The following is a 27,044-nucleotide window of genomic DNA, read 5'->3' as shown; positions in this document are numbered from 1 at the left end:
TGTCCTAGTTTCATTCTTTTACAAGTAATCAACCAGTTTTCCCAGCACCACTTGTTAAAGAGATTGTCTTTTCTCCAGTGTATACTCTTGCCTCCTTTGTCATGGATAAGGTGTCCATGCTGCTGCTGCTGCTCAGTCGCTTCAGTCATGTCTGACTCTGTGCAACTCCATAGATGGCAGCCCACCAGGCTCCCCCATCCCTGGGATTCTCCAGGCAAGAATACTGGAGTGGGTTGCCCTTTCCTTCTCCAATGCATGAAAGTGAAAAGTGAAAGTGAAGTTGCTCAGTCGTGTCCAGCTCTTAGCAACCCCATGGACTGTAGCCCACCAGGCTCCTCCATCCATGGGATTTTCCAGGCAAGGGTACTGGAGTCGGGTGCCATTGCTTTCTCTCTTAAGGTGTCCATAAGTGAGTGGATTTATCTCTGGGCTTTCTATTTTGTTCCATTGATCTATATTTCTGTCTTTTTGTGCCAGTACCATACTGTCTTGATGACTGTAGCTTTGTAGTAGAGCCTGAAATCAGGCAGGTTGATTCCTCCAGTTCCATTCTTCTTTCTCAAGATTGCTTTGCCTGTTCAAGATTTTCGTGTGTGTGTTTCTGTACAAATTGTGAAATTATTTGTTCTAGTTATGTGAAAAATACTGTTGGTAGCTTGACGGGGATTGCATTAAATCTATAGGTTGCTTTGGGTAGTACACTCATTTTCACTGTATTAATTCTTTTGATCCATGAACACGGTATGTTTCTCCATTTATTTGTGTCCTCTTTGATTTCTTTCATCAGTTTTATAGTTATCTATATATAGGTCTTTTGTTTCTTTATGTAGATTTATTACTAAGTATTTTATTCTTTTCATTGCAATGGTGAATGGAATTGTTTCCTTAATTTCCCTTTCTGCTTTTTCATTGTTACTGTATAGGAATGCAAGGGAATTCTGTGTTAATTTTATACCCTGCAATTTTACTATATTTATTGATTAGCTCTAGAAATTTTCTGGTGGAGTCTTTAGGGTTTTCTATGTAGAGAATCATGTCATCTGCAAACAGTGAGAGTTTTACTTCTTCCTTTCCAATCTGGACTCCTTTTATTTCTTTTTCTTCCTTGATTGCTGTGGCTAAAACTTCCAAAACTATGTTGAATAGTAGTGGTGAGAGTGGGCACCCTTGTCTTCTTCCAGACTGTAGGGGAAATGCTTTCAATTTTTCAACATTGAGGATAATGTTTGCTGTGGGTTTATCATATATGACTTATTATGTTGAGGTATGTTCCTTCTATTTCTGCTTTATGGAGAATTTTTTTGTCATAAATGATGTTGAATTTTGTCAAAGGCTTTCTCTGCATCTATTGAGATGATCATATTATTTTTATCTTTCAATATGTTAATATGCTGTAACAGATGTTATATATTGAAGAATCCATGCATCCCTGGAATAAAGCCCACCTGATCATCTTGTTAATATGTTGTTAGATTCTGTTTGTTAGAGGTTTGTTGAGGATTTTTGCATCTTACCTCATCAGTGATATTGGCCTGTATTTTTCTTTTTGTGTAGCATCTTTGTCAGGTTTTGTTATTAGGGTGATGGTGGGCTCATATAATGAGTTTGGAAGTTTACCTTCCTCTGCAATTTTGTGGAAGAGTTTGAGTAAGATAGGTGTTAGCTTTGCTCTAAATTTTTTGGTAGAATTCAGCTCTGAAGCCATCTGGTCCTGGGCTTTTGATTGTTGGAAGATTTTTTATTTCAGTTTCAATTTCTGTGTTTCTGATGGGTTTGTTAAGGTTTTCTATTTCTTCCTGGTTCAGTTTTGGAAATTTACACTTTTCTAAGTATTTGTCCATTTGTTCCAAGTTGTCCATTTTATTAACATATAGTTGTTTACAGTAGTCTCTTTTGATCCTTTGTGTTTCTGTGTTGTCTGTTGTGATTTCTCCATTTTCATTTCTAATTTTGTTAATTTGACTCTTCTCTATTTTTTTTTTTAAGAGTCTGGCTAATGGTTTGTCTATTTTATTTGTCTACTCAAAGAACTCGCTTTTAGCTTTGTTGATTTTGGCTATGATCTTCTTTGTTTTCATTTATTTCTGCTCTAATTTTTATTATTTCTTTCCTTCTACTAACCCTGGGTCTCTTCATTTCTTCTTTTTCTAGTTGCCTTAGATGTAGAGTTAGGTTATTTATCTGATTTTTCTCCTATTTCTTGAGGTAGGCGTGTATTGCTGTGAACCTTCCCCTTAGCACTGCTTTAACTGAATCCCATAGGTTTTGGGTTGCTGTGTTTTCATTTTCATTCGTTTCTATGCATATTTTGATTTCTTTTTTGATTTCTTCTGTGATTTGTTGGTTATTCAAAAGTGTGTTGTTCAGCCCCCATATGTCTGTATTTTTAATAGTTTGATTTTCCTGTAGTTGACATACTGCATAATAATCAGAGAAGACACTTGAGATGATTTCAAATTTTTTGAGTTTACAAAGGCTAGATTTATGGCCCAGGATGTGATCTATCCTGGAGAAGGTTCCATGTGCACTTGCGAAAATGGTGAAATTCATTGTTTTGTTGTAAAATATCCTATAGATATCACTTAGGTCTAACGGGTCCATTGTATCCTTTAAAGCTTGTGTTTCCTTGCTAATTTTCTGTTTAGTTGATCTATCCATAGGTGTGAGTGGGGGTATTAAAGGCTACCACTATTATTATGTTTCTGTTAATATCCCCTTTCATACCTGTTAGCATTTGCCTTACATGTTGTGGTGCTCCTATGTTGGGTGCATATATATTTATAATTGTTATATCTTCTTCTTGGATTGATCCTTTGATTATTATGTAGTATCCTTCTTTATCTCTTTTCACGGCCTTTATTTCAAAGCCTTTTTTGTCTGATATGAGTATTGCTACTCCTGCTTTCTTTTGGTCTCCATTTGCAGGAAATATCGTTTTCTTTCTTTCTTTCTTTTTTTTTTTGACCCAGAGAGATGTTATGGGGAGGAAGCATCATTTTCTAGCCCTTCACTTTCATCCTGTATGTGTCCCTTGTTTTGAGGTGGGTTTCTTGTAGACAGCATATATAGGAGTCTTGTTTTTGTATCCATTCAGCAAGTCTTTGTCTTTTGGTTGGGCTATTCAACCCATTTATATTTAAGGCAATTATTGATAAGTGCGATCCCGTTGCCACTCATTTGTTGTTTTGAGTTCGAGTTTATAAACATTTTCTGTATTTCCTGTCTAGAGAAGATCCTTTAGCATTTGTTCAAGAGCGGGTTTTGTGGTTCTCTCAGCTTTTGTTTGTCTGTAAAGCTTTTGATTTCTCCTTCATATTTGAATGAGATTCTTGCTGGGTACAGTAATCTGGGTTGTAGAATTTTCTCTTTCATCACTTTAAGTGTGTCCTGCCTTTCCCTTCTTGCTTGAAGAGTTTCTATTGATAGATCTGCTGTTATCCTATGAGAATCCTCTTGTGTGTTATTTTTTTTCCCCTTGCTACTTCTAATATTTGTTCTTTGTGTTTGATGTTCATTAATTTGATTAATATGTGTCTTGGGGTGTTTTTTTTTTTTCTGGAACTCTCTTGCTTTTTCGATGATCCAGCAGATGTTGGCAATTTGATCTCTGGTTCCTCTGCCTTTTTTAAAACCAGCTTGAACATCTGGAAGTTCACGGTTCACGTATTGCTGAAGCCTGGCTTAGAGAATTTTGAGCATTACTTTACTAGCATTAGAGATGAGTGCAATTGTGTGGTAGTTTGAGCATTCTTTGGCATTACCTTTCTTTGGGATTGGAATGAAAACTGACCTTTTCCAGTCCTGTGGCCACTGCTGAGTTTTCCCAATTTGCTGGCATATTGAGTGCAGCACTTTCACAGCATCATCTTTCAGGATTTGTAATAGACTACTGGAATTTCATCACCTTCACTAGCTTTGTTCATAGTGATGTTTTCTAAGGCCCACTTGACTTCACATTCCAGGATGTCTGGCTCTAGGTAAGTGATCATACCATCGTGATTATCTGGGTCATGAAGATCGTTTTTTGTGTAGTTCTCCTGTGTATTCTTGCCACCTCTTCTTTTTTTGTAATTTTTATTTTTACTTCCTTTTACTTTACAACACTGTATTGGTTCTGGCATACATTGACATGAATCCACCACGGGTGTACATGAGCTCCCAAATATGAACCCCCCTCCCACCTCCCACCCCACATCATCCCTCCGGATCATCCCCATTACCACCTCTTCTTAATATCTTCTGCTTCTCTTAGGTCCAGACCATTTCTGTCCTTTATCGAGCCCATCTTTGCATGAAATGTTCCCTTGGTATCTCTAATTTTCTTGAAGAGGTCTCTAGTCTTTCCCATTCTGTTGTTTTCCTCTATTTCTTTGCATTGATCACTGAGGAAGGCTTTATTGTCTCTTCCTGCTCTTCTTTGGAACTCTGTATTCAGATGCTTATATCTTTCCTTTTCTTCTTTGCTTTTCACTTCTCTTCTTTTCACAGCTATTTGTAAGGCCTCCTCAGACAGCCATATTGCTTTTTTTGCATTTCTTTTCCATTGGGATGGTCTTGATCTCTGTCTCCTGTACAATGTCACAAACCTCCATCCATAGTTCATTAGACACTCTATCTATCAGATCTAGTCCCTTCAATCTATTTCTCACTTCCACTATATAATCATAAGGGATTTGATTTGGTCATACCTGAATGGTCTAGCGGTTTTCCCTTCAATTTCAGTCTGAATTTGGCAATAAGGAGTCCATGATCTGAGCCGCAGTCAGCTCCTGGTCTTGTTTTTGTTAACTGTATAGAGCTTCTCCATCTGTGTGGATCACAATAAACTGTGGAAAATTCTGAATGAGATGGGAATACCAGACCACCTAACGTGCCTCTTGAGAAACCTATATGCAGGTCAGGAGGCAACAGTTAGAACTGGACATGGAACAACAGACTGGTTCCAAAGAGGAAAAGGAGTACGTCAAGGCTGTATATTGTCACCCTGCTTATTTAACTTATATGCAGAGTACATCATGAGAAATGCTGGACTGGAAGAAGCACCAGTGGAATCAAGATTGCTGGGAGAAATAGCAATAACCTCAGATATGCAGATGATACCACTCTTATGGCAGAAAGTGAAGAGGAACTAAAAAGCCTCTTGATGAAAGTGAAAGAGGAGACTGAAAAAGTTGGCTTAAAGCTCAACAGTCAGAAAACGAAGATCATGGCATCCGGTCCCATCACTTCATGGGAAATAGATGGGGAAACAGTGGAAACAGTGTCAGACTTTATTTTTTTGTGCTCCAAAATCACTGTGGATTGTGACTGCAGCCCTGAAATTAAAAGACGCTTATTCCTTGGAAGGAAAGTTATGACCAACCTAGATCTCATATTCAAAAGCAGAGACATTATTTTGCCAACAAAGGTCCGTCTAGTCAAGGCTATGGTTTTTCCAGTAGTCATGTATGGATGTGAGAGTTGGACTGTGAAGAAGGCTGAGCACCGAAGAATTGATGCTTTTGAACTGTGATGTTGGAGAAGACTCTTGAGAGTCTTTGGACTGCAAGGAGATCCAACCAGTCTATTCTAAAGGAGATCAACCCTGGGATTTCTTTGGAAGGAATGATGCTCAAGCTGAAACTCCAGTAGTTTGGCCACCTCATGCGAAGAACTGCCTCATTGGAAAAGACTCTGATGCTGGGAGGGACTGGAGGCAGGAGGAGAAGGGGACGACAGAGGATGAGATGGCTGGATGGCATCATGGACTCGATGGATGTGTGTCTGAGTGAACTCTGGGAGTTGGTGATGGACAGGGAGGCCTGGCATGCTGCAGTTCATGGGGTTGCAACAAGTTGGAAACAACTGAACCACTGAACTGAATTGAAGTGAACTGGGGAGTTTAGTCTAGGGTTTATCCTGAATGGGACTCTTTGGGTTTCTTAGACTTGGGTGGCTATTTCCTTCCCATTTTAGGGAAGGTTTCAGCTATTATCTCTTCAAGTGTTTTCTCATGACTTTATTTTTGTCTTCTTCTTCTGGGATTCCTATCACTTGAATGTTGGGGTGTTTAACATTGTCCCAGAGGTGTCTGAGATTGTCCTCATTTGTTTTATTTCAGTTTTCCCCCCTCTCTGCTTCATTTATTTCCACCATTCTACCTTCCACCTCACCTATCTTATCTTCTGCCTCAGTTATTCTATTGTTGGTTCCCTCCAGAGTGCTTTTGATTTCAGTTATTGCAGTATTCATTATTGATTGACTCTTTCATTTCTCCTAGGTCCTTGTTAAACTTTTCTTGCATCTTCTCAGTCCTTGTCTTCAGAGCATTTATCTGTAACTCCATTTTGTTTTCAAGATTTTGGATCATTTTTATTATCATTATTCTGAATTCTTTTTCAGGTAGACTCCTTATCTGCTCCTCTCTTCTTTGGTTAGGTGGGCATTTATCATGTTCCTTTACCTTCTGAATATTTTTCTGTCTTTTAATTTTGTTTAGATTGCTGTGTTTGGGTTGACATTTCTGTATATTGGAAGTTTGTGGCTCTTCTTTATTGTGGAGATTGCTGCCTGTTGGGGGTGTTGGACGAGTGGCTTGTCAAGGTTTCCTGGTTAGGGAAGCTTGCAACATTGTTCTGGTGGGTGGAGCTGGATTTCTTCTCTCTGTAGTGCAATGAAACTTCCAATAGTGAAATTTAGGGTTTCTAAGGGTTTGGTGTGATTTAGGCAGCCTCTATTTTAATCCTCAGGGCTGTGTTCCTGCATTGCTATAACATTAGCATGGTATGTCTTGCTCTGGAACTTGTTGGTTCTTGGGTGGAGCTTGGTTTCAGTGTAGTTATGGAGGCTTTTGGATGAGTTCTTGTCGATTAATGTTCCCTGGGGTCAGGAGTTTTCTCGTGTTCTCTAGTTTTGGATTTAAGCCTCTTGCCTTTGGCTTTCAGTCTTATTCTTACAGTAGTCTCAAGATGTCTCCATCCATCCACCACAGATGATAACAACTCAGGTTAATGGTGAAATGATTCTCCACAATGAGGGACACCCAGAGAGGTTCACAGAGTTACATGGAGAACAGAAGAAGGAGGACGGAGATAGAGGTGACCAGGAGGAGAAGAGGGGGAGTCAAAAGGGGAGAGAGCAATTTAGCCAGTAATCAATTCCCTATGTGCTTTCCACAGTCTGGGACACCCAGAGTGGTTCATGGAGTTAAGTAGAGAAGAGAGGGGGAGGGAGCAGATAGAGGTGACCTGGGGGACAAAATTGAGCATTAAAAGGGGAGAGAGCAATCAAGCCAGTAATCACACCCCTAACTAAAAATGGGTACTGAAGATTAGATTCTTAAAGGTACAAAATTGATCAGTTCAGTTCAGTTCAATCACTCAGTCGTGTCCGACTCTTTGTGACCCCATGAATTGCAGCACATCAGGCCTCCCTGTCCATCACCAACTCCTGGAGTTCCCTCAGACTCATGTCCATTGAGTCACTGATGCCATCCAGCTATTTCATCCTCTGTCATCCCCTTCTCCTCCTGCGTCCAATCCCTCCCAGCATCAGAGTTTTTTTCCAATGAGTCAACTCTTCACATGAGGTGGCCAAAGTACTGGAGTTTCAGCTTCAGCATCATCTCCTTTAAAGAAATCCCAGGGCTGATCTCCTTCAGAATGGACTGGTTGGGTCTCCTTGCAGTCCAAGGGACTCTCAAGAGTCTTCTTCAACACCACAAAATTGACAACAAATACCAAAAAGCAAAGATTAAAAATCCAGAGTAGAGGTGAGACTCCCAGAAAAACAATATTAGAAATAAAAAACAAAATCACAAAATTATAAAAAATGTAATATGAAATTTTTTTTGAAATTGGCTCTTTTTTATGCAAATAGGTTGTAAAAATGAATATTAAAGGAGTAATAAGGAAGTCAAAAATAAAATAAATTAAAAAATTATAGTAGTAAAAATATATCTAGGAATTTTTCTGGAGCTGTTGAGGGCGGTGTGGGGTCAGTTCAGTTTCAGATAGTTCCTTGTTCCAGCTTATAGTTCTTCTCAAGGTCTATAGGCCCCTTCCAATGCTTAGTCAACATTAACTACAAGGTTTTAATCTGTTGCGCCTGTCAGTTTCAGAGCAGTTCCCTCTTCTTTATTTGGGCTTTATCTGTTTGCAATTCTCTTCAGTGTCTAATTTCCAAACTGACTCAAGGGAGTGAGGTGATCACTATTTTTGCTCACTTGTTCAGTTGTGTTGTGGGGAGGAAGGAACACAGCAAATAAATATCACTGGCTTGTGTGGGGAGTGCACATTGTATGGATCACACTGGGCTTGCCCCAGCTCTTGGTGGCATGTACTTCCCTGGTCTACACTGCTCAGGTTGTACTTCCCTGGTCTACTCTGCTCAGGTTCAGGTTTTTGGGTACTCCACAAAGGAACAGACTTGGTTGTGCATTTTGTGCCTTTCCCAGGTCAGAGCAGCTCAGGCGATCAGGTGCTTGGTGAGTGCACTGTCCTAGGTGGGCTGTGCATCTTAATCACCTCCCTGGTCCTGGCTGCTCAGTGTCCTGGGTGTGCTGCAAGAGCTCCCTCTCAGGTGTGCCATGTGTCTCCTCTGGGGAGCTGATCTCAGGCTGCGACCCTCCTGGCAGATGTCAACCATCCAGGATCCCAGGAAGACTTGGTTAGCAACTGGGAGTCTGCTCACAGTTTGGTGGAGAATGCCGGTCTCTGGGGCAGAGCTTGCCCCTTGCCTACAGGCTCTGGCTGTCCCATGCCTGCCTCTCTGCCTCCAGCGGGGGAAAGGACCATTCCACATCCAGCTAGCTCTCCTTTGGTATTTGCTCAGTCCTTTCCTCTGTGAGCAGGCCAGGCTGTGCCTTAGGTTAGAGCCGTAGGTTAGAGTTTTTCATGGGAAAATTCTCTCTCTTTTTCTCTCTCTCTCTGGCTATCCCACAGTTTGGGTTGTTATTTCACCTTAGCTCCCTCAGATTATCCTCTGGGCATTCAGGCCTGGTCCTTAACCTATGCATGCAACCCATGCCTCTCTGTCCAGACCCCACTCATTGGTGGTGATCACTAGCATCTGGGCTACTTTTCTGCTGGGAGTTGCAGTTAGGCACATATTCTGTGGGTTTTCTTTTTTTCCCTCCTGGTTATGTTGCCTTCTGAGATTCCAAAACTCTTCACAGACCTGGTAGTGAGAGGGTTTCCTGCTGTTTGGAAACTTCTCCTCCTTCACTACTCCCTCCTCAGAATGGGTCTCTGTCCCTAACTCTTTTGTATCTCTTTTTGTGTTTTATATTTTGTCCTACCTCCTTTTGAAGAGAATGGGCTGCCTTTCTAGGCCTGGTGTCCTTCGCCAGCATTCAGAAGTTGTTTTGTGGAAGTTGCTCAGCATTCAAATGATCTTTTGATCAAGTTTTAGGGGAGAAAGTGGTCTCCCCATCCTATTCCTCCACCATCTTAGCCTCTGCCTTTTCTAAATCCAGGTTGTACCTCTGGAAGTTCTCAGTTAAAGTACTGTTGATGCCTAGCTTGAAGGATTTTAAGCATTGCTAGTATGTGAAATGAACACAATTATGTGGTAGTTTGAACACTCTTTGACATTGCCCTTCTTTGCGATTGGAATGAAAAATGACCTTTTCCAGTCCTGACACTACTGCTGAGTTTTCCAAATTTGCTGGCATATTGAGTGCTCCACCTCTTAGGATTTGAAGTAGCTCACCTAGAATTCCATCACCTCCGCTAGCTTTGTTCATAGTGATGCTTCCTAAGGCCCATTTTACTTCACACTCCAGGATGTCTGACTCTAGATAAGTGACCACACCATTGTGGTTATCCAGGTCATTAAGTCCTTTTTTGGGTATAGTTCTTATTTGTATTCTTGCCACCTCTTCTTAATATCTTCTGCTTCTGTTAGGTCCATACCGTTCTGTCCTTTATGTGTGTAACTTTGCAGGAAATGTTCCCTTGAAATCTCGAATTTTCTTGAAGTGATCTCTATAGTCTTTCCCATTCTATTATTTTCCTCTATTTCTTTGCTTTGTTCACTTAAGAAGGCTCTTTTATCTCTCTTTTCTATTCTTTGGGACTCTGCTTTCAGATGGGTATATTGTTCCCTTTCTCCTTTGCCTTTTGGAGTCTCTTCTTTTCTTAACTATTTTCAAGTCCTCCTCAGGCAACCATTTTTCCTTTTTGCATTTCTTTTTCCTGGGGGTGGTTTTGATCACTGCCTCCTGTGCAATGTGATGACCCTCCTTCCATGGTTCTTCAGGCATTCTGTCTATCGGATCTAATCCCTTGAATATATTTGTTGCTTCCATTGTATAATCATAAGGAATTTGATTTAGGTCATACATGAATGGCCTAGTGGTTTTCCCTACTGTCTTTAATTTAAGTCTGAACTTTGCAATAAGGAGTTCATGATCTGAGCCACAGTCAGCTCCTGGTCTTGTTTTTGCTGACTGTATAGATCTTCTCCATCTTCAGCTGCAAAGAATGTAATCAATCTGATTTCGGGGTTAACCATCTGGTGATGTCCATGTGTAGAGTCCTCTCTTGTGTTGTTGGAAAATGGTGTTTTCTATGACCAGTGTGTTGTCTTGCAAAATGCTATTAGCCCTTTCCTTGGTTCATTTTGTACTCCAAGGCCAAACATGCCTGTTACTCCAGGTATCTCTTGACTTTCTACTTTTGCATTCCAGTTTTCTATGATGAAAAGGACATCTTTCTTTCGGTGTTAGTTTTAGACGGTTTTGTGGGTCTCCATAGAACCATTCAACTTCAGCTTGTTTGGTATCAGTGGTTGGGGCATAGTCTCGGATTATTATCATGTTGAATGGTTTGCATTGGAAATGAACTGAGCTCATTCTGTCATTTTGAGATTGCATCCAAGTACTGCATTTCAGACTCTTTTGTTGGCTATGAGGGCTACTCCATTTCTTCTAAGGGATTTTTGCCCACAGTAGTATATATAATGGTCATCTGAATTAAATTCACCCATTCCAGTCCATTTTAGTTCACTGATTCCTAGAATATCACGTTAACTCTTGCCATCTCCTGTTTGACCACTTCCAACTTACCTTGATTCATGGACCTAACATTCCATGTTCCTATGCATACTGTTCTTTACAGTATCAGACTTTACTTTCACCCAAAGCCACATCTACAAATGAGCATTGTGTCTGCTTTGTGAAGATTGATGTGTCACGGTGGAGAGTTCTGACAAAACATGGTCCACTGGTGAAGGGAATGGCAAACCACTTCAGCATTCTTGCCTTGAGATCCCCATGAATAGTATAAATGTGATGTATAACACTGATTTTCCTATGTTGACCACATTCTTAGGTCAAATCCTTTTAATATGTTGTTGGATTTCAGTTGTTAATACTTTTTGATAATTTTTCATCTGTAATCATAAGGGATTATAGGTCTCAAATCTACTTTTCTTCTGATGCCTTTATCTGGCTCTGGTATTAGAGTAATGCTGGCCTCTTAGAAGTATTCCCTCCTCTTATATTTTTGGAAGAATTTGAGAAGATTTGGTATAACTCTTCTTTAAATGTTTGGTAGAATTCACACCAGTGACTTCAATATTCTTGTCTGGGAAATCCCATGGACAGAGGAGTCTGGAAGCTACAGTACATGGGATCATAAGGAGTCAGATACAACTTTGTGACTGAAGAATAACAACTACAACAACCAGTGAAGTCATCTGGTTCTGTATTACTCACTGCTAGAAGGTTTTTGATTAGTGATTCAATCTCTTGCTTTAAATCTGTAAAGATTTGTATTTATTTCTGAGACAGTTTAGGTATTTGTGCTTCTATAAGTTTGTTCATTTCATCTGGCTATCTAATTTGTTGATGTATAATTGTTAATAGTAATCTCTTATATATTTTTTGTTTCTGTAAGGTGATAGTAATGTCTCCATTGTTTCTGATTTTTTTTTTTTTGCATTCTCTTTTTTCTTTGTGATTATAGCTAACAGTTTGCCAATTTAGTTGATCTTTAGAAAGAATCAAAGTTTGGTTTTGTTGATATTCTCTATTTTATTTCTAATTTCTTATTTGCAAATTTCTGCCATTATTTCCTCAAATATTCTCTCTTCCCCTTTCTCTTGTCCTTCTGGAACTCCCATATGTTTGTTCATTTGTTAGTCTGTGTTCACTTTTGTTCACTCTTTCTGCTCTTCAGAGTCAATACTTTCAATTGTCCCATTTTTAAATTCATCAATTCTTTCTTCTGCATGCTAAAATTTTCTTTTGAACTCTAGTGAATCTTTGTTTCAGTTATTATACTTTTCAGTTTGAGACTTTGGTTTCTTTTTATTCTCCCCCTGGCCCCCTTCCCCTGCCTCTCCTCTTCTCTTTCCTCCCTCTCCTCCCCTCCTCTTCTTCTTTCTTTTCCTCTCCCTCCTCCCTCCCTCCTTCTCCCTCTCTCCCATCTTCTTCCTTATTTTTCTTCTTCTTCACTGTTTTAGCCATTTTAAAGTGCATACTTTAGTACTTTTAAGTATATATTCACATTGCTGTGACGTGGATCTTCAGAATTTTTTGTCTTCCAAATCTGAAAATTTTATTCATGAAATACCTTGGTAACACTATTCTACACTCTGTTTTGTTATGAGTTTGACTACTTTAGACACTTCATAAAAGTGAAATGATACAGTACTCATCTTTTAGTGACTGGCTTATTTCACTTAGTATAAAATTTTCAAGGTTCATCCATGCTATAGAATGTGATATAAATTCCTTCCTTTTAAAGTCTGAATTATATTCTATTATATGACTATACCATTTTGTTTATTCATTCATCCATTAATGGGTATTTGGGTTGATTCTACCTCTTGGCTATTACAAGTAGTGTTCTGTGAATGTGGGTATGCAAATAATTTTTGAGACCCTGCTTCAGTTCTTTTGGATGTACACCCAAAAGAGAGTTTGCTGGATCAAATGGTTGTTACACTTTAAGTATTTTGAGGAATTTCCATAATATTTTCCCTAATTGTTGAATCACTTTAGAAACACCAATAGTGCATAAGTGTTTCAATTTCTATACATCCCCACCAACACTTTTTCCTGCCTTTTCATAGTAGTCATCCTAACAGGTGACTCTCATTGTCATTTTGATATGCATCTCTCCAATGATTAGTCATGCTGGGAAATCTTCTCATCTGGTTACTGGCTATTTGTATACCATCTTTGGAGAAATGTCTGTTAAGTTCCTCTGCCCATTTTAAATTAGGTTATTTGATTTTTTTTGTTGAGTCGTAGGAGTTCTGGGAAAGATTGAGGGCAGGAGGAGAAGGGGACGACAGAGGATGAGATGGTTGGATGACATCACCGACTCAATGGACATGAGTTAGGTTAGGCTCCGGGAGTTGGTGATGGACAGAGAGGCCTGGCCTGCTGCATTTCATGGGATGACAAAGAGTTGGACATGGCTGAGCAACTGAACTGAACTGAACTGAACTGAGGAGTTCTTTATATATTTTGGATATTAACTCATTTTCAGATATGTGATTTCCAGATATTTTCGCCTATTCCATGGGATGCCTTTTTACTCTAAAGATTGTGTCCTTTGATAAACAAAAGCTTTAAAGTTTTATGTAGTCGCATTTGTCTATTTCTGTGGCCTGAGCTCTTGGTGTCACAGCCAAGAAAATATTGGCAAGTTCAATGTCATAAAGATTTTCTCTTAAGTTTTCTTTGGGAGATTTATAGTTTTTGGTCTTATATTTAAGTCTATATTTCATTTAATTTTTGAATGTGGTATAAAGTGAAGAAGAACTAAAGAGACTCTTGATGAAAGTAAAAGAAGAGAGTGAAAAAGTTGGCTTAAAACTCAACATTCAGATCATGGCATCTGGTCCCATCAGTTCATGGCAAATAGACGGGGAAAAAATGGAAACAGTGAGAGACTTTATTTTGGGGGGCTTCATATCACTGCAGATGGTGACTGCAGCAGTGAAATTAAAAGATGCTTGCTCCTTGGAAGAAAAGTTAAGACCAACCTAGATAGCATATTGAAAAGCAGAGATATTAGTTTGCCAACAAAGGTCTGTCTAGTCAAGGCTATGGTTTTTCCACTGGTCATGTATGGATGTGAGAGTTGGACTAAAAGGAAAGCTGAGCACCGAAGAATTGATGCATTTGAACTGTGGTGTTGAAGAAGACTCTTGAAAGTCCCCAGACTGCAAGGAGATCCAACCAGTCCATCCTAAAGGAAATCAGTCCTGAATTTTCATTGGAAGGACTGATGCTAAAGTTGAAACTCCAATACTTTGGCCACCTCATGAGAAAAGTTGACTCATTGGAAAAGACTCTGATGCTGGGAGGGACTGGAGGCAGGAGGAGAAGGGGACAACAGAGGATGAGATGGGTGGATGACATCACTGACTCGATGGACGTGAGTCTGAGTGAACTTCAGGAGTTGGTGATGGACAGGGAGGCCTGGCATGCTGCGATTCATGGAGTGGCAAAGAATTGGACACGACTGAGTGACTGAACTGAACTGAACTGAGCTGAAGAAAACTTAACCCAAGATCAAAGAAGTCTTTGCATATGTTTATTCTAGCAGGTTTAAAATTACAGATTTTACATTTTAGCCTTATTTTCTATGTGAGTATTCCTGGTGGCTCAGATAGCAAAGAATTTGCCTGCAATGCAGGAGACACAGGTTCTATCCCTGGGTCAGGAAGATCTTTTGGAGAAGGGAATGGCTACCTACTCCAGCATTCTTGACTGGGAAATCCCACAGACATAGAGCCTTGTGGGCTACAGTCCATGGGGTTGCAAAAAGTCAGACACGACTGAGTGACTAACACTTTCACTTTTCATTGTCCACATAGCTAACTTTTGTGTATGATTCAATAAATGGATCAAAGTAAAAAATTTTTTTGCTTGTGAATATCCAGTTGTTTCAGCATCATTCATGAAAATAATTACAATTTCTTCACTGAACTATTGTTGAACTTTTCTTGCAAATCATCTGATCTTTAAATTGTGGGTGCATTTCTGGACTCTCCATTGATCAGTTTGACTATATTAATGTAACACTATACTGTTTTGATTAGGTAGGTAATGTATGTTCTCTAATTTTGCTCTTCTTTTTTAAGTTTGTGTTGGCTATTCTAGGTCCTTTGTATTTCCACATAAGTTCTGGAATTTCTACAAAACGTTCTTAGGAAAAACTAAAGGAGATCTTAATAAATAGAGACATAAATCATGTTTATAGACTTCTTAAAGACTTAATATTGTTAAAATGCTAGTTATTCCCAAATTACTCTATATGTGGCTCCTCAAAGGTGTCTACATCCTAATATGTGATATTAATACCAGTGTATGTTATGTCACATGGCAGAAGGGACTTTGCAGGTAAAATTAAGGTTACAAACATTAAAACAGGGAAAAATTTCCTAGATTATCCAGTTGTGCTCAATGTAATAACATTGGCCTTTAAAATGGAAGTGGGAGAGAAGAGAGTTAATTGGAGAGATTCAGCAGGAGAAGCAGGAGAGATTTGAATTGTGAGAGTGACCTGACTTGACGTACCATTGTTGGCTTTGTAGACAGAGGAAGTGAGTCATGAGCTAGAAATGTGGGTGGCCTCTTAAAACTAAGAACAACTCCTGGATGATAGCAAGTAAGGAAGTAGGGACTTTAGTTTGCATTGAATAGTATCTACAATCAAAATAAGCAGGAACTGAATTATGTCTATAATTGAAATAAGTAGGGAAACAGTTTTTGTCCTGAAGCCTCTAGAAAGAAATGCAGCCCTGCAAACACATTGATTTTGTTTTGAGGCCCTAATTAGAGATCAGCCAAGCTCATTATACTTCTGATCTGTGAAAACAATGATATAATAAAGAGGTGCTATTTCAAGCCACTACATTTGTAGTACTTTGTGATGACAGCTATAGAAAACTAGTACTTTTTATGTCTGTATAATCTAAAGCCATATTGCCGATCTTATTCTTGATACTGGCATTTTTATTTCCTTTTCATTTTTCATTGTATTTGGATTGACCAAGTTTTACCAGTCTTCTTGATCTTCTCAAAGAACCAAGTTTTAGTATTATTGCTTTTTGCTAATAATTTTCTATTTTCATTTCACTGATTTCTGATCCAGCACATTTTTTTCTACTTATTTTGAGTTTTATTTGCTTAGAAAAAAACGTGCTCAGCCTATTTGAACAAAAACTTCATGAAAGAGCATATATTAATGGCAAGTAAGTACATGAAAAGATGCTCAACATCATTAGTCATTAGAGGGATACCATTTGAAACCATAATGAGATATCATTTTATGCTCACTGGAAAATAAAAAAAATCTAAGTGTTGAAAATATGGAGAAATGGGCATTTCCATATACTACTGGTGGAATTGCAAAATGTTACAACCATTTTGGGAAGCAATTTCACAGTTTCTTAAAACACAAATATTCCATAAACTAGCCTATCATATAATTCAGCAATTCCATTCCTAGATATTGATCCAAGATAACTGAAAGCATAATGTACATATAGATAATTTATATGAAAGTTCATAGCACATTCATTTGTAATAGCCAACCACTGGAAGCAATGCAAGTGTCCATCAAAGGTAAATGAGTATGTGCACTGTGGCATAGCCATACTTAACAAAAAAGAAGAATGAAATACCAACACCGAAGAATTGAAGGATGAACACACCAATGTTGAAGAATCTTAAAATAACTGTATTGAATGGAAGCAGTCTGTTAAAAAAAATACATGTTATATGATTGCATTTATAGAAAATATAAAAACTATACAGTGAAAGGAAAGCAATGAATGGTCCCCTGGGGGTGGGTTGGGGTGACAGGAGGAGGGAGAGAGAGAAAAGAATATGGACATGAGCAAAATGCTGGCATGGTGGATGTATTCATTATCCTGATGGCTGTTGTGTTGGTTTCTTTGATATATTAGCCAAAAGATACATGTTAAGTGTGTTCAGTTTGCAGAATATCAGTTACCTTCAATTAAGAAAGAAATCTGAAGATGAAGAATTAGCATTTTAACAATTAAACTTTAAGTCTGTTTACTTGTTTTTCAGGGTGGATTGCTATTCTAGGTGCCATCTGGTTGCTAATTTTAGCTGATATCCATGATTTTGAGATAATTCTACACAGAGTGGAATGGGCAACCCTTCTGTTCTTTGCAGCACTCTTTGTTCTGATGGAGGTAAGTCTTTTGTTGAACTTTTGCAATAGTTCAAAAAGACCCGATTTTTATATTTCACATTTTATTTACTGAATGAAAAAAGCTCAAAGTTTGTAAGTCTTTCTACATATTCACTAAGTGGAAAATTATGGGGGTTGAAATTAGGCTATTTTAAGTTAAACCAACTTTTATCTCAGGCACTTAAATAATATTTAATAAACTTGTTTATTTGGTTGCTGTTGTTTTTTTCTTGAATAACGTTTGTGGTTTGTATACTTTCTCCAATTTGACTTGCTGTAAAGTAGAATTTACTCTAAATTGGGCTTAGAGCAAAATGACTTGTTACAAAAAGTTTATAGGGATACATCTTGATAGTATCTTCCTTTTGTGTAATATTTAAATAAATAATCTCATAATGGGAAAGACTGCATCAAAGAAAAGAATGAATAATGTATTGTTTTAGTTATAATTGTTGTCACAAAATTATCACAATAACTTTTATCTTGGGAATTGATTCACAAACATGTACTTCCTCAAATACAAAGATTTGCTATATAAAAAATACTATTCCCCAAAGCATTACTTCACACACACCAAATGTTTCACATTGATCACCTTAACTTGTTGATTACAAATTCATTCAATATTCACTATTCTGTTGATTAAAACTAGTAGTTTTTAATTAATTATTTTTAAACAGGTCCCTTGTATCATTGAAATCTGTCTTTAATTCATAATATATTACATAGGTGTAATAACTCACATAGCTCCTCCAAATACATCAAGGAGTTATGAATCATATTCTACTTCATCAATTTCCTACTCAAAAACTTCACCTTTCCTATTCTGGGTTTTCTTTATGCACAAAACATATAGACTATTGAGGAAGGAAATTCTAGTTACTATTTCATGATTGGCTTTTGAAAGTCAGTGCCTCAATTGCATGTTCATTCAAGATGTAAACTGCTATCTCATCTGGGCTTTGGCATATTGTTCTGAATTTCATACTTCTCTTTGTCTAATAGGGTAAATGCTGGAATATTTAAAGCAACTTGAGATATAATTTATATATCATAAAATTAATTCCTTTTACATTTACAGTTCAATAATTTTTAGTTACTTTTGAATGTTTCATTCCCATGACCCTCATGATCCCTTATAGTCAGTTCTATCTCACAACTCCAGCTTTAGGCAATCACTGATCCTTTTTCTATTGAGTTGTCTTTCATCTAAAAGGAATCATATATTGTGTACTATTTTCTGTTGGCTCCTTTAAATTAGAATAATGATGTTGAAGTTCATCCGTGTACCTTAGACTCATTTGTTTTATTGGTGAATAACATTCTGCTATATGGATATACTATATTTTATTTACCTATTTTCATAAACATTTATGTATATTTGTGTATGAGTTTTTGTGTGGACATATGTATTATTTTATTTTAGGTAGATAATAGGTCTTAGCATTGCTTTAACTTATTAAGAAACTGCTAAAATATTTTCCACAGTGGTTGTACCATTTTACATTCTTATCAGTAATATAGTAGATTCCAGTTTCTTTACATCGTCATTGTCACATATTGGCATTCATTTTGATTATAGACATTCTAGTAGGTATATCAGTCAGTTCAGTTCAGTTGCTCAGTCGTGTCTGACTCTTTGTGACCCCATGGACTGCAGCATGCCAGTGTCCCTGTCCATCACCAATTTCTGGAGTTTATTCAAACTCATGTCCATTGAGTTGGTGATGCCATCCAACCATCTCATCCTCTTTCATCCCCTTCTCCTCCTGCCTTCAATCTTTCCCAGGATCATGGTTTTTCCGAGGAGTGAATTCTTCAGATCAGGTGGCCAAAGTGTTGGAGTTTCAGCTTTAGCATCAGTCCTTCCAATGAATAATCAGGACTGATTTTCTTTAGGATGGACTGATTGGATCTCCTTACAGTCCAAGGGACTCTCTAGAGTATTCTTCAGAACCATAGTTCGAAAACATCAATTCTTTGGTGCTCAGCTTTCCTTTTGGTCCAACTCTCACATCCATACATGACTACTGGAAAAACCATAGCTTTGACTAGATGGAACTTTATTAGCAAAGTAATGTCTCTGCTTTTTAATATTCTGTCTAGGTTGGTCTTAACTTTTCTTCCAAGGAGCAAGTGTCTTTTAATTTCATGGCTGCAGTCACAATTTGCAGTGATTATGGAGCCCCCCAAAATAAAGTCTGTCACTGTTTCCACTTTTTCCCCATCTATTTGCCATGAAATGATGGGACCAAATGCCATGATCTTAGTTTTCTTAGTAGGTGTATAATGGTTTTTAGTTTTTAAAAAAGGCAATATGGGAAAACATTCTTTGAACCATACTTTTCTCCATAGTAGCTGTACCAGTTTATATTTCCACCAGTAATGTAGGAGGGTTCCCTTTCTTCACACCCTCTCCAGCATTTTTTTAAGATTAATCTTTAATGGAGTATACTTGATTTGCAATGTTGTGTTAGTGTCTGCTGTACAGAAAAGTGAATCAGCTATACATATATGTATATCCACTCATTTTTAGATTCTTTTTGAGGTGGGAGGGGGATTCAGGATTGGGGGCTCATATACACCCGTGGCAGATTCATGTCAATGTATGGCAAAACCAATACAGTATTGTAAAGTAAAATAAAGTAAAAATAAAATAAAAAAGATTCTTTTTTCCATATAGGCCATTAAAAAATATTGAGTAGAATGTCCTAGTTTATAGAGTAGGTCCATATTAGTTATCTGTTTTATATATAGTGGTATGTATATTTCAATATCAATCTCCCAGTTTATCCCTCCACCCTTACCTCCTGATAACCATAATTTTGTTTTATACATCTGTGACTGTATTTCTATTATTTTTTGCTTTTAATTGATTTGTCTTTAATTGAAGGATAATTGCTTTGCAATATTGTGTTGGTTTCTGCCACAATCAACATGACTCAACCATAGGTATACCAATGTCCCCTTCCTCTTGAACCTCCCTCCAATCTCCCACCACATCCCACACTTCTAGGTTGTCACAGAGCACCAGTTTGAGCTCCCTGCGTCATAGAGTAAACACCTACTATCTGTTTTCCATCAGTTCAGTTCAGTTCAGACACTCAATCGTGTCCGACTCTTTGCCACTCCATAAATTGCAGCATGCCAGGCCTCCCTGTCCATCACCAACTCCCAGAGTTCACTCAGACTCACGTCCATCGAATCAGTGATGCCATCCAGCCATCTCATCCTCTGTCGTCCCCTTCTCCTCCTTCCCCCAATCCCTCCCAACATCAGAGTCTTTTCCAGTGAGTCAACTCTTCGCATGAGGTGGCCAAAGTACTGGAGTTTCAGCTTTAGCGTCATTCCTTCCAAAGAAATCCCAGGACTGATCTCCTGTAGAATGCACTGGTTGGACCTCCTTGCAGTCCAAGGGACTCTCAAGAGTCTTCTCCAACACCACAGTTCAAAAGCATCAATTCTTCGGTGCTCAGCCTTCTTCACAGTCCAACTCTCACATCCATACATGACCACAGGAAAAATCACAGCCTTGACTAGATGGAACTTAGTCAGCAAAGTAATGTCTCTGCTTTTGAATATACTATCTAGGTTGGTCATAACTTTTCGGCCAAGGAGTAAGCGTCTTTTAATTTCATGGCTACAATCACCATCTGCAGTGATTTTGGAGCCCCCCCAAAATAAAGTCAGCCACTGTTTCCATTGTTTCCCCATCTATTTCCCATGAAGTGATGGAACCGGATGCCATGATCTTCATTTTCTAAATGTTGAGCTTTAAGCCAACTTTTTCAGTGTCCTCTTTCACCTTAATCAAGAGGCTTTTTAGTTCCTCTTCACTTTCTGCCATAAAGGTGGTGTCATCTGCATATCTGAGGTTATTGATATTTCTCCTGGCAATCTTGATTCCAGTTTGTGTTTCTTCCAGGCCAGCGTTTCTCATGATGTACTCTGCATAGAAGTTAAATAAGCAGGGTGACAGTATACAGCCTTGACGTACTCCTTTTCCTATTTGGAACCAGTCTGTTTTTCCATGTCCAGTTCTAACTGTTGCTTCCTGACCTGCATACAGATTTCTCAAGAGGCAGGTCAGGTGGTCTGGTATTCCATCTCTTTCAGAATTTTCCACAGTTCATTGTGATCCACACAGTCAAAGGCTTTGGCATAGTCAATAAAGCAGAAATAGATGTTTTTCTGGAACTCTCTTGCTTTTTCCATGATCCAGTGGATGTTGGCAATTTGATCTCTGGTTCTTCTGCCTTTTCTAAAACCAGCTTGAATGTCAGGGAGTTCACGGTTCACGTATTGCTGAAGCCTGGCTTGGAGAATTTTGAGCATTACTTTACTAGCATGTGAGATTGTGCAGTAGTTTGAGCATTCTTTGGCATTGCCTTTCTTTGGGATTGGAATGAAAACTGACCTTTTCCAGTCCTGTGGCCACTGCTGAGTTTTCCAAATGTGCTGGCATATTGAGTACAGCACTTTCACAGCATCATCTTTCAGGATTTGAAATAGCTCAACTGGAATTCCATCACTTCCACTAGCTTTGTTCATAGTGATGCTTTCTAAGGCCCACTTGACTTCACATTCCAGGATGTCTGGCTCTAGGTGAGTGATCACATCATCCTGATTATCCAGGTCGTGAAGATCTTTTTTGTGCAGTTCTTCTGTGTATTCTTGCCACCTGTTCTTAATATCTTCTGCTTCTGCTAGGTCAATACCATCTCTGTCCTTTATCGAGCCCATCTTTGCATGAAATGTTCCCTCAGGATCTCTAATTTTCTTGAAGTGATCTCTAGTCTTTCCCATTCTGTTGTTTTCCTCTATTTCTTTGCATTGATCGCTGAAGAAGGGTTTCTTATCTCTTCTTGCTATTCTTTGGAACTCTGCATTCAGATGCTTATATCTTTCCTTTTCTCCTTTGCTTTTCACCTCTCTTCTCTTCACAGCTATTTGTAAGGCCTTCCCAGCCAGCCCTTTTGCTTTTTTGCATTTCTTTTCCATGGAGATGGTCTTGATACCTGTCTCCTGTACAATGCCATGAATCTCAGCCCATAGTTCATCAGGCACTCTATCTATCAGATCTAGGCCCTTAAATCTATTTCTCACTTCTACTGTATAATCATAAGGGATTTGATTTAGGTCATACCTGAATGGTCTAGCAGTTTTCCCTACTTTCTTCAATTTCAGTCTGAATTTGGTAATAAGGAGTTCATGATCTGAGCCACAGTCAGCTCCTGGTCGTGTTTTTGTTGACTGTGTAGAGCTTCTCCATCTTTGGCTGCAAAAAATATAATCAGCCTGATTTCGGTGTTGACCGTCTGGTGATGTCCATGTGTAGAGTCTTCTCTTGTGTTGTTGAAAGAGGTTGTTTGCTATGACCAGTGCATCTTCTTGGCAAAACTCTATTAGTCTTTTCCCTGCTTCATTCTGCATTCGAAGGCCGAATATTCCTGTTACTCCAGGTGTTTCTTGACTTCCTACTTTTGCATTCCAGTCCCCTATAATGAAAAGGACGTCTTTTTTGGATGTTAGTTCTAAAAGGCCTTGTAGGTCTTCATAAAACCATTCAACTTCAGCTTCTTCAGCATTACTGGTTGGGGCATAGACTCGGATAACTGTGATATTGAATAGTTTGCCTTGAAAACGAACAGAGATCATTCTGTCATTTTTGAGATTGCATCCAAGTATTCCATTTCGGACTCTTTTGTTGACCATGCTGGCTACTCCATTTCTTCTTAGGGATTCCTGCCCGCAATATTAGATATAATGGTCATCTGAGTTAAATTGACCCATTCCAGTCCATTTTAGTTCGCTGATTCCTAGAATGTCGACATTCACTCTTGCCATCTCTTGTTTGACCACTTCTAGTTTGCCTTGATTCATGGACCTGACATTCCAGGTTCCTATGCAATATTGTGTTGGAGAAGACACTTGAGAGTCCCTTGTACTGCAAGGAGATCCAACCAGGCCATTCTGAAGGAGATCAGCCCTGGGATTTCTTTGGAAGGAATGATGCTAAAGCTGAAACTCCAGTACTTTGGCCACCTCATGTGAAGAACTGACTCATTGGAAAAGACTCTGATGCTGGGAGGGATTGGGGGCAGGAGGAGAAGGGGATGACAGAGGATGAGATGGCTGGATGGCATCACTGACTCGATGGATGTGAGTCTGCGTGAACTCTGGGAGTTTGTGATGGACAGGGAGGCCGGGCGTGTTGCGATTCATGGGGTCGCAAAGAGTCAGACACGACTGAGCGACTGAACTGTACTGAACTGAACTGATGCAATATTGCTCTTTATAGCATCGGACCTTGCTTCTATCACCAGTCACATCCACAGCCGAGTATTGTTTTTGCTTTGGCTCCATCCCTTCATTCTTTTTGGAGTTATTTCTCCATTGATCTCCCATAGCATATTGGGCACCTACTGACCTGGGGAGTTCCTCTTTCAGTATCCTATAATTTTGCCTTTTCATACTCTTCATGGGGTTCTCAAGGCAAGAATACTGAAGTGGTTTGCCATTCCCTTCTCCAGTGGACCATTCTTTCAGACCTCTCCACCGTGACCTGCCTGTCTTGGGTTGTCCCGCAGGCATGGCTTAGTTTCATTGGGTTAGACAAGGCTGCGGTCCTAGTGTGATTAGATTGACTAGCTGTCATTGAGTATGATTTCAGTGTGTCTGCCCTCTGATGCCCTCTTGCAACACCTACCATCTTATTTGGGTTTCTCTTACCTTGGGCATGGGGTATCTCTTCACGGCTTCTCCAGCAAAGTGCATCCGCTGCTGCTTACGTTGGATGAAGGGTTTCTCCTCACTGCCACCCTTCCTGATCTTCAACGTGGGATTGCTCCTCTAGGCCCTCCTGTGCCTGCACAGCCACTGCTCCTTAGCCATGGGGTTGCTCCTCCCGGCCGCCACCCCTGGCCTCGGGCCCAGGGTGGCTCCTCCTGGCTGCCCCTGGCCTTAGAAGCGGGGTAGCTCCTCTCGCCTGCCACCCCTGACCTCGTACTTGGGTAGCTCCTCTCAGCCATTCCTGCACTGTTACAGCCTGGTACTGTTGGCTATGACCGGCACACTAAGTGCAGCCGAGAGGTGTTACCCCACGTCTGAGGTTGGGGCAGCGGCCAAGAGTGCCAGGCTGTTTTCCATAGTAGTATAAATGTATCCATGGTGCTCTCTCGGTTTGTCCCACCCTCTCCTTCCCCTCCCTGTTTCCTCAAGTCTGTTCTCTATTTCTGCATTTTCACTGCTGCCCTGCAAATAGGTAATGGCATCATCAGCATTTTTGATGATGGCCATTCTGACTGGTGTGTGATGATATCTCATTGTAGCTTTGATTTTCATTTCTCTAGTAATTAGTGATGTTGAGCATCTTTTCATGTTCCTCTTGACTACTTGTGTGTCTTCTCTAGAGAAAAGTCTATTTATGTCTTCTTCCCATTTTTGATTAGATTTTTTTCTATATTGAGCTGCATGAGCTGTTTGTAAACTTTGGAGATTATTCCCTTGTTTGTTGTATCAGTTGCACGTATTTTCTTCAGTTCTATGGATTATATATTTGCTTTGTTTCTGGTTACATTTGCTGTGCAAAAATTTTAAGTTTAATATGGTACCATTTATTTATTTTTCTTTCACTTCCACTACTCTAGGACGAGATCAGAGAGATATTGCTGCAATTTATGTCAAAGAGTGTTCTGCCTATGTTTTCCTCTAAGAGTTTTATAGTAATGTCTTACATTTAGATCTTTAATCCATTTTGATTGAAGTTTTTTTTTTTTTAGTGTATGGTATTAAAGGATATTCTAATTTCATTCTTTTATATGTAGCTGTCCAGTTTTCCTAACACCATTTATTGAAGAGATATTGTCCTTTCTCCACTGTATATTTTTGCCTCCTTTGTCATAGATTAATTGACCAGAGGTGCATGGGTTTATTTCTGGGCATTCTGTCCTGTTTCATTGATCAATAGTCCTAGTTTTATGCAGTACCATGCTGTTTTGATTACTGTGGCTTTGTAGTATAGTCTGAAGCCAGGGAACTTTTTTACTCCAGGTTTGTTTTTCTTTCTCAAGATTGCTTTGGGTACTCCAGGTCTTTTGTGTCTTCATACAAATGTAAAATGTTAAAATTCTAGTTCTGTGAAAAATGCCATTGATAATTGGATAGGGATTGCATTGAATCCATAGATTATTTTGTGTAGTATAGTCATTTTCACAATATTTATTCTTCCAACCTAAGAACATGGTATATCTTTCCATCTGTGTCATCTTTGATTTCTTTATTCAACATCTTGTATATAGTTTTTGGAGTATAGGTCTTTTGCCTCCTTAGGCAAAAGTTATTAGAGTGTGTTATATTCTTTTTGATGATATTGTGAATATAATTGTTTTTTTAAATTTTATTAGATTGGTGCAAATCTAATTGCGATTTCAGACTCTAAATTTTAATTCATTATAATTAGGCTCAAACATCTTTATTAATTGGAGTAGGAACCATTACAATTAACACATTTTTGCCAATGAGAAATACGTTTGTTTATTCCTGTTACATAAAAATCTGTGCATCAGGATTCAATGAACCCTTGGAAAGCAAAAAGTTGTTGAGATGCTTGAAGAGTGGCAAATGAGGCAAAACTTTGCAGCCCAATTCATTCAGCTTTTGAAGTGTTGGTTGTGTGACGTGTTGTCTGGTGTTGTCATGCAGAAGAATGGGGCCCATTCTGTTGACCAATGCCAGCTGCAGGTGTTGCAGATTTCAATGCAGCTCATTGATTTGCTGAGCATAGTTTTCAGTTGTAATTGTTTCACAGGAATTCAGAAAGCTATAAAGGGTCAGATGGCCAGGAGACCACCAAACAGTGACTATGACCATTTTTTGGTGCAAGTTTGGCTTTGGAAAGTGCTTTGGAGATTCTTCTCAGTCCAGCCACTGAGCTGGTCATTGCCAATTATATAAGATCCACTTTTTGTCTCTCTCACAATCTGATGGAGAAATGGTTCATTGATGTTGCATAGAATAAGAGAAGACAACACTTCAAAACAACATTCTTTTTTTTTTTCCCTTAATTTTCGGTTAGCTCATGAGGCACCCACTTATTGAGCTTTTTTGCCTTTCCAATTTGCTTCAAATGCCAAATGACCAAAGAATAGTTGACACTGAATTCTTGGGCATTCTCTAGTGTAGTTGTAAGAGGGTCAGCTTCAATGATAGCTCTCAGTTGGTCATTGTCAGCTTCCAAAGGCTGGCCACTATGCTCCTCACCTTCAAGCTTCTCATCTCCTTTGTGAAACTTCTTGAATCACCACTGCACTGCACATTTGTTAGCACATACTGGGCCAAATGCATTGTAGATATTGTGAGTTGTCTCTGCTGCTTTATGAACATTTTGAACTAAAGAAAATCACTCGAATTTGCTTTTTATTTAACATCGTTTCCCTAATCTAAAATAAATATAAAACAAACAGCAAGTAATATTATTAGCAAAAAGACATAAAGTGAGAAATGTGCATTAAAATGATGTACAAAATAACCACATTTATTTAAGAATGTATTCCAATATCAAATGGCAATTTTCAACAGTGCAAAACCACCATTACTTTTGCAACAACCTAATATATTCTAATTGCATATTAACATTACACAGAAATACAAATTTTTAAATAATAATATTGTGTCCTGAGACCTTGATGAATCCATTTGTTAGTCTAGTAGTTGTTTTTAGATCCATTGGAGATTCTTTTCATGTCATCTGCAAAGACATTTTAATTTCTTTTCTGATTTGATGCCTATAACTAGCTCACATTTTCTCCCTTCCTTTCCTCCAAATACTCTCTTTTCCCTTCTCTTAATTTTTTCCTGTCTTGTTAGCTATAATCT

At 38.8% G+C, this 27,044-nt stretch overlaps 1 protein-coding gene across 4 annotated transcripts in view; it reads left to right on the top strand.

The window, feature by feature from the left end:
- OCA2 (OCA2 melanosomal transmembrane protein) overlaps positions 1 to 27,044 on the top strand; it is a 343,267-nt gene that overhangs the window by 204,639 nt on the left and 111,584 nt on the right. For all 4 annotated transcript variants that reach the window (XR_011254446.1, XR_011254445.1, XM_069576815.1 and 1 more), the window contains exon 19: positions 17,042 to 17,169. Coding sequence is in view for 2 of the 4 variants with exons in the window: in XM_069576815.1 (XP_069432916.1) it covers positions 17,042 to 17,169 (128 nt within the window). In the remaining 2 variants the exon portion in view is untranslated. The remainder of the gene's footprint in view (positions 1 to 17,041; positions 17,170 to 27,044) is intronic.

Source organism: Ovis canadensis, chromosome 2, assembly GCF_042477335.2.
Source record: "Ovis canadensis isolate MfBH-ARS-UI-01 breed Bighorn chromosome 2, ARS-UI_OviCan_v2, whole genome shotgun sequence".
Classification (NCBI taxonomy): Eukaryota; Metazoa; Chordata; class Mammalia; order Artiodactyla; family Bovidae; genus Ovis; species Ovis canadensis.
Note: the sequence above shows the minus strand (reverse complement) of the source record. Positions and strands in the feature narration are given on the sequence as shown.